At 41.4% G+C, this 15,000-nt stretch overlaps 1 protein-coding gene across 2 annotated transcripts in view; it reads right to left on the bottom strand.

Annotated features, from left to right (window-relative positions):
- Positions 1–15,000, bottom strand: part of arhgap9 (Rho GTPase activating protein 9) — a 68,544-nt gene that overhangs the window by 12,074 nt on the left and 41,470 nt on the right. For both annotated transcript variants that reach the window (XM_056236226.1, XM_056236227.1), the window contains exons 9-16: positions 11,387–11,448; positions 10,664–10,751; positions 10,477–10,572; positions 8,559–8,657; positions 7,613–7,730; positions 5,915–6,034; positions 4,154–4,252; positions 477–554 (exon numbers count right to left, since the gene is read on the bottom strand). In XM_056236226.1, coding sequence (XP_056092201.1) covers positions 477–554; positions 4,154–4,252; positions 5,915–6,034; positions 7,613–7,730; positions 8,559–8,657; positions 10,477–10,572; positions 10,664–10,751; positions 11,387–11,448 — 760 coding nt within the window. The remainder of the gene's footprint in view (positions 1–476; positions 555–4,153; positions 4,253–5,914; positions 6,035–7,612; positions 7,731–8,558; positions 8,658–10,476; positions 10,573–10,663; positions 10,752–11,386; positions 11,449–15,000) is intronic.

Raw genomic sequence — 15,000 nt, 5'->3', positions numbered from 1 at the left:
AAGTTATTTTAATAAATTAATTGTTCTATTGTACATTTATGGATAACTACAAACCAACAATTTGATTCCAAATTAACAGCGTCTCTTGCATTTTTTCTTCATTAAAAAAATTATTTAATTTTGATGCTTATTTAATGTTTATTGCTAGAAAATAAAAATAATAATCTCACAAAACTGGGTTTTAAAATTAGCATCTCTTGCATTTTTCAAACTCAGCATTTTTATAAATCATTTAATTTAGATGTTTATTTAATGTTTGTTACAAAAAAAAGTTAACTATAGAAATTATCTCACAAAACTGGGGTTTTAAATGCATGTCCCAAATATTGATAGTATAATAATGTCCGTGATTATTCAGAGTAAGACCAGGACATGCATTAAGTTTTGATTTCACGTCGCATTTAATTGCAATGAATAACAGAACCGTATCATGATGACACTTATGGTTATTATATTGATGTGATATTGACTCTCACCGTGATTGACAGAAAATCGCAGTTTCTGAATGACGGCAAGATTCCCACTGACTCTGTAAATCCCATCAGTCTCCAAGCCTGAATACACACACACACACACACACAGATTATTTCCAGGAATAGAACAGCAGTCCTACAGAAACACGACTGTGTAAAAGAGAGACAAGATTAGTGGATAAGAACAAAAAATAAAATCATTTTGATTCAGAACAATTTGCTAATGAATCAAAACCAATCTTCATTCTGATTCACAAGAAAGATTCACTCATAAATCGAGCATCGTTATGACTCGCAATCGTGTTTTACTCAACACACAAAAGTCGAGTTCAGCACAACTATAAAAATGCATATTCATCATTATAATCAATTTCATGACTTTTAAGATTTCATTTATTTACATATATTCCAGGCCTGGAAAATAAAAAGTGGAATTTTTTTAATGGAATATTGCAGTGTTTATTCTAAACGATTTATCAGTGCACATCATTATTATTATTTTAATAATCTTGAATCAGAATCAGTTCCTCTCGCAGCATCTCTTCTCTGATGATGTGGGCGGGGCTTTAACCTGTCACTCACATGAGATCAGCCAATAGCAAACCACAACCATCCAATCAATTCCCCACAGACACAATCAAGCCCCGCCCACATGTGTTCTTGTTCTTGAAGTGTTTCACTCGCATATACGACACTATAGAGGAGAAAAGACTCTCAGGCTTTTCCTCAGGATATGTTCCTCAGTGTTTGGGCCCTATTTTAACGATCTAAGCTCATGGTCTAAAGCGCACGGCGCAAGTGCACTTAGTGTGTGTCTGAATCCACTTTTGCTAGTTTAACGACGGGGAAAATGGTCGGTGCTCCCGGCGCATAATATAAAAGGGCATACCTGTCAAGTATCCCGTTTTGGCCGGGAAAGTCCCGTATTTACCCTTCTTTCCCGCCGTCCTCCCGTATTAGGATTTTCCCGTAAATCTCCTGATTTTAACCTGCGTTATTGAAAAATAATAATACCCCGGGCGGAGTAAAAAAACAAAAACATTCCCAATCTGAGCTGTCACTAGCCTCGCGATAGCTACAGGTACTGTAGGTGGCAGTTGTCGCGAGGTTAGTGTGTGAGGTCAGATGATGAGAGACAACGCGGGGGAAACAGAGTCGGATGATGGCCGCTATGACAGAGCAAGGCACTCCTGCCAAAAAACCAAAACCCTCATGTACTAAATACCGCGATCAATGGGATAGCGAATTTACTTTTCTGAAGAGGAGCAGGGTGGGGGACAGTCACGCGGTTTGTAAGTTTTGTAACTGCGACTTTAGCATCTCTCACGGGGAAGGAATGATGTATGTCGATCAGCACGAGAAAGGCTGTTTAGCATGGTCCGAAAGAACATTAGAGAATAGGATGACGTTAGACAACAGAACTGTTTGCTCTACTCTCATGTAAAATGAACCACTCTGGCCCCGCCCACAAATACACTCCTTCCAAAACAGTTAATACAAAGTCTGCAATAAATTTGTTCAATAACTCACTAAAAGAGTAAAGAAAAGTTACGTGAAATGAAAAGAAAAACTGCAAATGAAAAGAAAAACTGGAAAAGAAAAGCAATATGACATGAAAATAATGTGTGGAATGAAAATAAAATGTAAATGTAAAGACAAGCAATGTTAAATAAACAGAAAATATGCAAATAAGCCTTTAAATAAATGCTATTAATATATACCATATATATATACACTCACCGGCCACTTTATTAGGTACACCTGTCCAACTGCTCGTTAACACTTAATTTCTAAGCAGCCAATCACATGGCGGCAACTCAGTGCATTTAGGCATGTAGACATGGTCAAGACAATCTCCTGCAGTTCAAACCGAGCATCAGTATGGGGAAGAAAGTTGATTTGAGTGACTTTGAACGTGGCATGATTGTTGGTGCCAGAAGGGCTGGTCTGAGTATTTCAGAAACTGCTAATCTACTGGGATTTTCACGCACAACCATCTCTAGGGTTTACAGAGAATGGTCCGAAAAAGAAAAAACATCCAGTGAGCGGCAGTTCTGTGGGCGGAAATGCCTTGTTGATGCCAGAGGTCAGAGGAGAATGGCCAGACTGGTTCGAGCTGATAGAAGGGCAACAGTGACTGAAATAACCACTCGTTACAACCGAGGTATGCAGCAAAGCATTTGTGAAGCCACAACACGCACAACCTTGAGGCGGATGGGCTACAACAGCAGAAGACTCCACCGGGTACCACTCATCTCCACTACAAATAGGAAAAAGAGGCTACAATTTGCAAGAGCTCACCAAAATTGAACAGTTGAAGACTGGAAAAATGTTGCCTGGTCTGATGAGTCTCGATTTCTGTTGAGACATTCAGATGTTAGAGTCAGAATTTGGCGTAAACAGAATGAGAACATGGAACCATCATGCCTTGTTACCACTGTGCAGGCTGGTGGTGGTGGTGTAATGGTGTGGGGGATGTTTTCCTGGCACAGTTTAGGCCCCTTAGTGCCAATTGGGCATCCTTTAAATGCCACGGCCTACCTGAGCATTGTTTCTGACCATGTCCATCCCTTTATGGCCACCATGTACCCATCCTCTGATGGCTACTTCCACCATGTCACAAAGCTCTAATCATTTCAAATTGGTTTCTTGAACATGACAATGAGTTCACTGTACTAAAATGGCCTCCACAGTCACCAGATCTCAACCCAATAGAGCATCTTTGGGATGTGGTGGAACGGGAGATTCGCATCATGGATGTGCAGCCGACAAATCTGCAGCAACTGTGTGATGCCATCATGTCAATATGGACCAAACTCCCTGAGGAATGCTTCCAGCACCTTGTTGAATCTATGCCACGAAGAATTGAGGCAGTTCTGAAGGCAAAAGGGGGTCCAACCCGTTACTAGCATGGGGTACCTAATAAAGTGGCCGGTGAGTGTATATGTGTGTGTGTGTTTTCATTTAGGCTATAACACCTGTCTTAAAATGTAAGGGATCCTGGAGCTTGGTTGGGGTGGTGGGACTGCTCGCGGTGAGCTGCTGTGTGTGTGTGTGTGTGTGTGTGTGAGGTTAAAGCGCTAGCAGACCATCTACGGGACAAGCCGGATTCACCATATCTGTATGTACACAGTAATAATCTTTTACATTGTAATCCTTTTATTTGTAATATTTGGCATGTTTGCAAGCAGTGTGTGTGTAATAAACAGTGTGTGTGTAATAGGCAGTGTGTGTGTAATAAGCAGAGTGTGTGTGCAATAAGCAGAGTGTGTGTAATAAGTAGAGTGTATGTGTGTAATAAGCAGAGTGTGTGTGTGTAATAAGCAGGGTGTGTGTGTGTGTGTAATAAGCAGAGTGTACGTGTGTTGTGGACTCGCATAGGCTCACATCACTAACACACCCTTTAAATAACACAAAAACACTGCGCCGTTGACTTTAGAGCAGGTTCAGTCGGTCAACGGCTCAGTCTATTTCAGTTCCTCAAAATAGCAACAATGCGCCTGAACACACACTCGTTCTCAGACCAGCAGCCCATGGACACAGATGAGCGCAGATGCATTCGCTATGTGACGCAGGACGTGAAAATGAAAACTGCGTCAGGCTCAAACTAGCGAAACACACTTGCGTCGGGCATTGCACCGAGTGTGTGATGGAGTCCGAGGAGTAAATGAGAAGATCACCTCTCCTCTCCACGGCTTCGGTGCATTTCTTGACGAACTGTGGAACGGTGCATTTCTCCCGGTCACACAGAAGCTCCAGTCCACAGCCGAACACCTGATCTGAAGCACACACACACACACACACACACACACACACACACACACGTCAAACAGTCAATGAAGCACGCTTTCAAAACACTCACGGCTGAACCAGCGAAGGACTTCGAGTCCTACTTCATTTTGAAGGGAAATCCAATACATTGGTATAAGTCTGTTTGGTAACACTTAACTTGCAGGGGTGTGCATAAGACTGACATGACACCTTCATAATCATGACATGACACATGTCATAAATATGAAGGAGGTTTATGCATGTTTATGACAACTGTCATTAAGTGTCATTCGCTCAATTATTACATTTTTAATGCAAATATGACATTGTTTGAGATGTCTTTGTTATGACAACTTGACATTACTAAGACAACACAACCTGTCATAAATATATCATAAACATGACATAGCAGATTAATTATCAAACTTAAGAAAGCACTTAGCTTTATGGGTTAACATTACATTAAACTGTCATGTGGTTGGTTTTGACATTGGCTGTCATGAGGCCATTATAACATTTTAATGACAAACTCAATGTGTACCACTGTAGTCGAGGTCAAGAAAAATATTCATGACACAGTTATAATGCCTCATGACAGCCAATGTCAAAACCAACCACATGCAGATTAATGTAATGTTTATCCATAAAGCAAAGTGCTTTCTTAAGTTTGATAATTAATCTGCTATGTCATGTTTATGACATATTTATGACAGGTTGTGTTGTCTTAGTAATGTCAAGTTGTCATAACAAAGACATCTCAAACAATGTCATATTTGCATTAAAAATGTCATAATGGAGTGAATGACACTTTTTGACAGTTGTCATAAACATGCATAAACCTCCTTCATATTCATGACATGTCACGTCATGCTTATGAAGGTGTCATGTCAGTCTAATGCACACCCCTGCAAGTAAAGTGTTACCGTTTGTTTCTTTGTTTCATAAAGCCATGCAAGTATCTTGAGCTTTTTTCAATGTGAAAATCACACTTGAGTTAAAATAAACACTAAATAAGATATTTAACCCTGTAAAGCCTGATGTATGAAAAAATAGAATATATATATTTTTTTAAATGTGCATATGCGTAGTATCATATTTGTTCCATTAGGCTTTTATGGCTCATATAGTCTGAGATATAGAGATAATATGGAGGATAAACTGCTCAGAGACTCAAACTGAGCAAAAATATGCTTTTTGCAGCAGATGCTGATATTTATATGAAATTCTGATGCTTGTAAATCAATGAGATCTTTATATCAGTAGCCGATACTTACATAAAATGCACATAAATATCAATATCTGCCAATAATGTCTTATAGTAAGATGATATTTAAATGCTTAGTTTATGATCAAAGCTCTGTAGTTTTAATAATGCAATGCAATACAATGATGATTGAGAGACAAACCAATAAACCTTCCTAAAAAGCCCGATGATCATATTTAATACTCATGATTTTTATGATAAATGATGATGGATAATCATGCAAACCTGCTTCAGTCCAGCTGAAATATTACTAACAATATCGAAATTATTCTTATATTTACTTTGTCTAAACTGTCAATCAGAGACAGAAGGATTTAGAGGCTTTAGAAATTCATGCATCAGAGGCTTTTATATGTTTATGTTTTTATATGTGCTCCTGTAAGTTGTTGAGTTGTTGGACGTTCACCTTTAATGAGTCCTTTCTCCTGCAGTGTTTGCAGAGGCGGCCGCCGGAGGATCAGCTTCTTCAAGCGGCTCTTCACACGCTTGCGTTCGGAGTTCTCCATGTAAGAGGAGGAACGAGGGACTGCGGACACAAAGACTGTGAGTCCAGTGTGTGTGTGTGTGTGTGTGTGTGTGTGTGTGTGTGTGTGTGTGTGTGTGTGTGTGTGTGTGTGTGTGTGTGTGTGTGTGTGTGTGTGTGTGTGTGAGAAACAGCACTGGAACGTACGTGTTTACTCGCACTGTTAAATGAAATTCCACTACTTTTTTGTCTCTCAAGGACTATATTCAGAGATCTCACTTATCAAATAATATCTTTCAAATTCTAAAAAATGTAAATAAATAAATAAACTAATGAAATAAAATGGTACAAATAAAGTGAAACACAAGCAATGACTATGGTATTTTTTTAACCATTGAAAGGATACTATGACATAGATATCGCTTTCCTTATTCAAACTGATATTTTCATAAACTGTATATGATTGACTTATAAAAGAATAAAAGCTGTATCATATACTTGTATATTTATATGAGCAATATCACGCTCACAGCTGTGCTACATGCCTCTATATCAGACGAGCTGCAGCGCTGACTTAGTGTGAAACGATTGTTTTATCGATAAAATTAAATTCTATTTTCACATATATTGTCTTTCAATAATTCAAGCTCTTCATAAATATGGCCGTTTTTAAGAGTTTTCCACGACTTACATTTCAAAACGTCAAATTCAAGCACTTTAAGCACATTGTACAAACCCCGGAGTGTGTGTGCGTGCGAGTGTGAGTGTGCGTGTGTGCGCGTGCGTGCGTGCGAGTGAGTGTGCGTGAGTACGTGCGAGAGTGTGTGTGTGTGCGTGCGTGCGTGCGAGTGTGTGTGTGCGTGTGAGTGTGAGTGCGTGCATGTGTGCGTTCGTACGTGCGAGTGTGTGTGCGTGCGTGCGAGTGAGTGTGCGTGAGTACGTGCGAGAGTGTGTGTGTTTGTGCGTGCGTGAGTGTGCGTGAGTACGTGCGAGAGTGTGTGTGTGCGTGCAAGTGTGTGTGTGTGTGTGTGTGTGTGCGCGTGCGAGTGTGTTTGTGCGTGCGTGTGAGTGTGTGTGTGTACGTGCATGTGTGTGTTCGTGTGAGTGTGTGTGTGTGTGCGAGTGTGTGTGTGCATGCCTGCAAGTGTGCGTGCGTGCGTGCGAGTGAGTGTGCGTGAGTACGTGCGAGAGTGTGTGTGTGTGCGTGCGTGTGAGTGGGTGTGCGTGCGAGTGTGTTTGTGCGTGCGTGTGTGTGTGTGTGTGTGCATGTGTGCGTTCGTGCGTGCGCGTGTGTGTGTGTGCGTGCGTGTGAGTGTGCGAGTGTGTTTGCGTGTGTGTGCGTGCGTTCGTGTGTGTGTGTGTGTGTGTGTGCGTTCGTGCGAGTGTGTGTGCGTGTGCGAGTGTGTTCGTGCGCGTGTGTGTGTGTGCGAGTGTGCGTTCGTGCGTGCGAAAGTGTGCGTGCGAGTGTTTGTGTATGTGTGTGCGTGCGTGCGTACGTGCGAGTGTGTGTGTGTGTGTGTGTGTGCGAGTGTACGTGCGAGTGTGCGTGTGTGCGAGTGTACGTGCGAGTGTGCGTGCTTGCGTGTGTGTGTGTGTGTGTGTAACAGCACTGGGCATCTTAGATGATTGTTTGAAACGTACGCAATGCCTTGACTCCTCCGCGGTTCTCGTCCTCGTCTCCGCTCTGCTCCAACATCTCGACCGAGCCGGCTCTCCTCAGAGAATACAGCAGAACATTATCCAGAGGGTTCTCCTTATCCTGAAACACATGGGATTCGATGCTTTGAAAGAAATGAATACATTCATTCATCAAGGATGCATTATATTGATCAAAAGTGACAGATGGTTCAAAAGTTTATAATGTTACAAAATATTCTGTTTCAAATAAATGCTGTTCTTTTGAACTTTCTGTTCATCAAAGAATCCTGACGAATAAAATGCATCTCAGTTTCCACAAAAATATGAAACTGTGTTCAACACTGATAATAATCATAAATGTTTCTTGAGCATCAGATCCTCATATTAGAGTGATTTCTGAAGGATCATGTGACACTGAAGACTGGAGTAATGATGCTGGAAATTCAGCTTTGATCACAGGAATAAATTACACTTTACTGTATATTCACATAGAAAACAGCGGATTTACATTGTAATAATATTTCATAATTCTTATTATTTTTTTGGTCAAATAAATGCAGCCTTGGTGAGCAGAAGAGACTCTTTCAAACACATTGAAAAAAACATTTTACCAACTCCAAACTTTTGAAGTGAGTGTGTGTGTGTGTGTGTGTGTGAGAAAGAAGAGACCAGACAAACATGAGTCCATTTGGTACATAAACACACTCTGTTTAACATATATTATCTTAAAAGTCTTCATGTCTCTTGCAATTTTGCTTCTCACGTAAAATTTGATCTTGTTTTAAAGATGTTGAAAATATTTCAAAAATAAACACGACAAAACTTCTGATGAAGAAGCACAAGCCGAATTCTGCCTGTAATCTAGAACCATCTAAAGTGACTAAAGTTGTGTGTGTGTGTGTGTGTGTGTGTGTGTGTGTGTGTGTGTGTGTGTGTGTGTTTCACTCACCAGTCTGTCGATGACGTTCTGGATGGTTCTGTACCATTCTCTAATGAGAGAGTCCGTCTCCGACTGCAGCAAGAATTCATTTCCCGTAATCGTCCTCAGCTTCACACAACCATAAATAAACACACACACACACACACACACACACACACCCACGCACGCAAATGAAATATTGTTCCGTTCAGCTCTAGCAGAATTCAAATTTATATCAGGAAGTTAATGAGGAACTAAGTTATAAGCGTAGCACTGTTACCAGCTCACTCAGAGACTCTTACATCTGTGTCTGGTTCCTTTTGAGAAATAAAACTGCTTCATATCTGACTGCAGATTTTAGAACTAATATTTCTTTCTTTCTTTATAAGTAATCTTTCTTTCTTTTGAACTAATTACTCTGTCTTTCTTTCCAAGTAATGTTTTTCGAACTAATCTTTCTTTCTTTCTTTCTAACTGATCTTTCTTACTATTCTTTATTTTGAACTGATCCATCCATCCATTCATCATCTATCCATCCATCCATTCATCATCTGTCTATCCATCCATTCATCATCTGTCTATCATCCATTCATCATCTTCTATCCATCCATCCATCATCTGTCTATCCATCCATCCATCATCTATCCATCCATCCATTCATCATCTGTCTATCCATCCATTCATCATCTGTCTATCATCCATTCATCATCTTCTATCCATCCATCCATTCATCATCTATCCATCCATCCATCCATCATCTGTCTATCATCCATTCATCATCTGTCTATCCATCCATCCATCATCTGTCTATCCATCCATCCATCCATCCATCATCTGTCTATCCATCCATCATTCATCATCTGTCTATCCATCCATCCATCCATCATCTGTCTATCCATCCATCCATCCATCATCTGTCTATCCATCCATCCATCCATCCATCATCTGTCCATCCATCCATCCATCATCTGTCTATCCATCCATCCATCCATCATCTGTCTATCCATCCATCATTCATCATCTGTCTATCCATCCATCCATCCATCATCTGTCTATCCATCCATCCATCCATCATCTGTCTATCCATCCATCCATACATCCATCATCTGTCTATCCATCCATCCATCCATCCATCCATCCATCCATCCATCCATCATCTGTCTATCCATCCATCCATCCATCCATTCATCATCTGTCTATCCATCCATCCATCCATCCATCCATTCATCATCTGTCTATCCATCCATCCATCCATCATCTGTCTATCCATCCATCCATCCATCCATTCATCATCTGTCTATCCATCCATCCATCCATTCATCATCTGTCTATCCATCCATCCATCCATCATCTGTCTATCCATCCATCCATCCATCATCTGTCTATCCATCCATTCATCATCTGTCTATCCATCCATCCATCATCTGTCTATCCATCCATCCATCCATCCATCCATCCATCCATCCATCATCTGTCTATCCATCCATCCATCCATCCATTCATCATCTGTCTATCCATCCATCCATCCATCCATTCATCATCTGTCTATCCATCCATCCATCCATCCATCCATTCATCATCTGTCTGTCCATCCATCCATCCATCCATTCATCATCTGTCTATCCATCCATCCATCCATCCATCATCTGTCTATCTGTCTATCCATCCATCCATCCATCCATCCATTCATCATCTGTCTGTCCATCCATCCATCCATCCATCCATTCATCATCTGTCTATCCATCCATCCATCCATCCATCATCTGTCTATCCATCCATCCATCCATCCATCATCTGTCTATCCATCCATTAAAGCTATTTAAGTCGACTTCAAACTTTCTGGTCCGGCTTTCTCAAGCCAACTTAAAGTTTGATATGATTTATTAAACGTTATCATACTGCTTTATTAAAAAGTCTACATTTGATCTAATTTCTGTCTTTTTCTCACCTTGAAGACGTTTTTTTTGCTGGACAGATCGTTGGCCCACTGAAGCTGAGCTCCTCTCAGGTCCACACTGCTCTCTGGCCGGCTGTGACCCGGTTTCTGCATCGAAACACACACACACACACACACTCAGCAATATTTGACTTTTTTCAGACTAAAATGATTCCATGATGTTCCCTGTTAGTCTCACCCAGCTGTCAGGATTCTGGCTTTTAGGGTCTTTAAAGAACACGAGACTGTTTCCCACCAGCACCACCCATGAAGGGTTCCAGTTTTTCCTGCAAACACAGAAAATAACCCGAAAAACTTCATTTTTTGTCATTTCAAGTCGAGCAAATTGTGCAAAGAGACCCTATTTAGGTCGATGGGTCAAAATCTCATATTTATTGTTATTTATTGTTTCCTAAATGTCTCCAAAATGTTAGTAATTAAAAAAAAATACACACATGAACCACTCTCTGTCTGACTGGTTAACATTAACCAGCATAATCTTCACTACATCTCGTTAGATTTGGTACATAAAACACACTCTGTTTAACATGTATTCTCTGGAAAAGTCTTCATGTCTCTTGCAATTTTGCTTCTCACATAAATTTGATCTTGTTTTAAAGATGTTGAATAAACTTCTGATGATAAAGCTGTTTTTTGCAGCACAAGCCGAATTCTGCCTGTAATCTAGAACCATCTAAAGTGACTCATATTATTTATTTGAGTGTGCGTGTGTGTGTTTGCGTGTTACAACTCAAAGTGTGTGTGTTTGCGTGTTGCAACTCAAGGTGTGTGTGTGTTTGCGTGTTGTAGATCCAGGTGTGTGTGTGTTTGCATGTTGTAGCTCAAGGTGTATGTGTTTGCGTGTAGTAGATCATGGTGTGTGTGTGTGTGTGTGTGTGTGTGTGTGTGAAGATAAGCTCACCTCAGTTTCCTGCCTCCTTCTGCTATCTTGGTTTTGTTGAGCAGACCGGCCTTTTCCAGTTCCTGTCATAATACAGTCAGTCAGTGTGCATCGTGTGTGTGTGTGTGTGTGTGTGTGTGTTCAGTGAAAGTTTTTGGTGTAAATGGGTTTAGAATGACATCATCAGAATTAGTTTGGATTAACCAGTGTGCGTGCATCTACCCATCTGAATAGAGCAGATGAATATAATTCATTATTATTAATTATGTGTATATATATATACACTCACCGGCCACTTTATTAGGTACACCTGTCCAACTGCTCGTTAACACTTAATTTCTAAGCAGCCAATCACATGGCGGCAACTCAGTGCATTTAGGCATGTAGACATGGTCAAGACAATCTCCTGCAGTTCAAACCGAGCATCAGTATGGGGAAGAAAGTTGATTTGAGTGACTTTGAACGTGGCATGATTGTTGGTGCCAGAAGGGCTGGTCTGAGTATTTCAGAAACTGCTAATCTACTGGGATTTTCACGCACAACCATCTCTAGGGTTTACAGAGAATGGTCCGAAAAAGAAAAAACATCCAGTGAGCGGCAGTTCTGTGGGCGGAAATGCCTTGTTGATGCCAGAGGTCAGAGGAGAATGGCCAGACTGGTTCGAGCTGATAGAAGGGCAACAGTGACTGAAATAACCACTCGTTACAACCGAGGTATGCAGCAAAGCATTTGTGAAGCCACAACACGCACAACCTTGAGGCGGATGGGCTACAACAGCAGAAGACTCCACCGGGTACCACTCATCTCCACTACAAATAGGAAAAAGAGGCTACAATTTGCAAGAGCTCACCAAAATTGAACAGTTGAAGACTGGAAAAATGTTGCCTGGTCTGATGAGTCTCGATTTCTGTTGAGACATTCAGATGTTAGAGTCAGAATTTGGCGTAAACAGAATGAGAACATGGAACCATCATGCCTTGTTACCACTGTGCAGGCTGGTGGTGGTGGTGTAATGGTGTGGGGGATGTTTTCCTGGCACACTTTAGGCCCCTTAGTGCCAATTGGGCATCGTTTAAATGCCACGGCCTACCTGAGCATTGTTTCTGACCATGTCCATCCCTTTATGGCCACCATGTACCCATCCTCTGATGGCTACTTCCACCATGTCACAAAGCTCTAATCATTTCAAATTGGTTTCTTGAACATGACAATGAGTTCACTGTACTAAAATGGCCTCCACAGTCACCAGATCTCAACCCAATAGAGCATCTTTGGGATGTGGTGGAACGGGAGATTCGCATCATGGATGTGCAGCCGACAAATCTGCGGCAACTGTGTGATGCCATCATGTCAATATGTACCAAACTCCCTGAGGAATGCTTCCAGCACCTTGTTGAATCTATGCCACGAAGAATTGAGGCAGTTCTGAAGGCAAAAGGGGGTCCAACCCGTTACTAGCATGGGGTACCTAATAAAGTGGCCGGTGAGTGTATATATATATATATATTATGGAAGCTTGTTTCCGCCACGGAATAAAATAAATAAATAATTTTGTAACTTTTTATCTCAACATTCAGACTTTATAAATTAAATCACAATTGTTAATATCTCACAATTTGTGTGTGTGATTGTGGATGGATGGATAATTGATAGATAGATAGACGTGGATGGATGAATAGATTTGTGGATGGATGGATGTATAGATTTGTGGATGGATGGATGGATGGATGAATGGATAGATGTGTGGATGGATGGATGGATGGATGTATAGATTTGTGGATGGATGGATGGATGGATGGATAGATGTGTGGATGGATGTGTGGATGGATGGATGGATGGATGAATGGATGGATGGATAGATGTGTGGATGGATGGATGGATGGATGGATGGATGAATGGATGGATGGATAGATAGATGTGTGGATGGATGGATGGATGAATGGATGGCTGGATAGATGTGTGGATGGATGGATAGATGGGATAGATGTGTGGATGGATGGATGGATAGATGTGTGGATGGATGGATGGATGGATGAATGGATGGATGGATGAATGGATGGATGGATAGATGTGTGGATGGATGGATGGATGGATGGATGAATGGATGGATGGATGAATGGATGGATGGATAGATAGATGTGTGGATGGATGGATGGATGGATGGATAGATGTGTGGATGGATGGATGGATGGATGGATGGATAGATGTGTGGATGGATGTGTGGATGGATGGATGGATGGATGAATGGATGGATGGATAGATGTGTGGATGGATGGATGGATGGATGGATGGATGGATGGATGGATAGATAGATGTGTGGATGGATGGATGGATGAATGGATGGCTGGATAGATGTGTGGATGGATGGATAGATGGGATAGATGTGTGGATGGATGGATGGATGGATAGATGTGTGGATGGATGGATGGATGGATGGATGGATGAATGGATGGATGGATGGATGGATGGATGGATGGATGAATGGATGGATGGATAGATGTGTGGATGGATGGATGGATGGATGGATGAATGGATGGATAGATGTGTGGATGGATGGATAGATGTGTGGATGGATGGATAGATGTGTGGATGGATGGATAAATGGATAGATGTGTGGATGGATGGATAGATGTGTGGATGGATGGATAGATGTGTGGATGGATGAATAGATGGATGGATGGATGAATAGATGGATGGATGGATAGATGTGTGGATGGATGGATGGATAGATGTGTGGATGGATGGATGGATGAATGGATGGATGGCTGGATAGATGGATGGCTGGATAGATGGATGGATGGATGGATGGATGGATGGATAGATGTGTGGATGGATGGATGGATAGATGTGTGGATGGATGGATGGATGGATGGATAGATGTGTGGATGGATGGATGGATAGATGTGTGAATGGATGGATGGATGGATGGATAGATGTGTGGATGGATGGATGGATGGATGGATGAATGGATGGATAGATGTGTGGATGGATGGATGGATGAATGGATAGGTGTGTAGATGGATGGATAGATGTGTGGATGGATGGATAGATGTGTGGATGGATGAATAGATGGATGGATGGATGAATAGATGGATGGATGGATAGATGTGTGGATGGATGGATGGATGTGTGGATGGATGGATGAATGGATGGATGGCTGGAAAGATGTGTGGATGGATGGATGGATGGATGGATAGATGTGTGGATGGATGGATGGATGGATAGATGTGTGGATGGATGGATCGATGGATGGATAGATGTGTGGATGGATGGATGGATGGATAGATGTGTGGATGGATGGATGGATGAATGGATGGATGGATAGATGTGTGGATGGATGGATGGATGAATGGATGGATAGATGTGTGGATGGATGGATAGATGTGTGGATGGATGGATAAATGGATGGATGGATGAATGGATAGGTGTGTAGATGGATGGATAGATGTGTGGATGGATGAATAGATGGATGGATGGATGAATAAATGGATGGATGGATAGATGTGTGGATGGATAGATGAATAGATGGATGGATGGATGGATGTGTGGATGGATGGATGGATGAATGGATGGCTGGATAGATGTGTGGATGGATGGATGAATAGATGGATGGATGGATGGATGGATGGATGGAT

This window comes from Rhinichthys klamathensis, unplaced genomic scaffold (genome assembly GCF_029890125.1).
Source record: "Rhinichthys klamathensis goyatoka isolate OS25496 unplaced genomic scaffold, OSU_Roscu_1.1 h1tg000441l_1, whole genome shotgun sequence".
NCBI classification, from domain to species: domain Eukaryota; kingdom Metazoa; phylum Chordata; class Actinopteri; order Cypriniformes; family Leuciscidae; genus Rhinichthys; species Rhinichthys klamathensis.
This window is presented reverse-complemented; position numbering and strand designations above follow the sequence as displayed.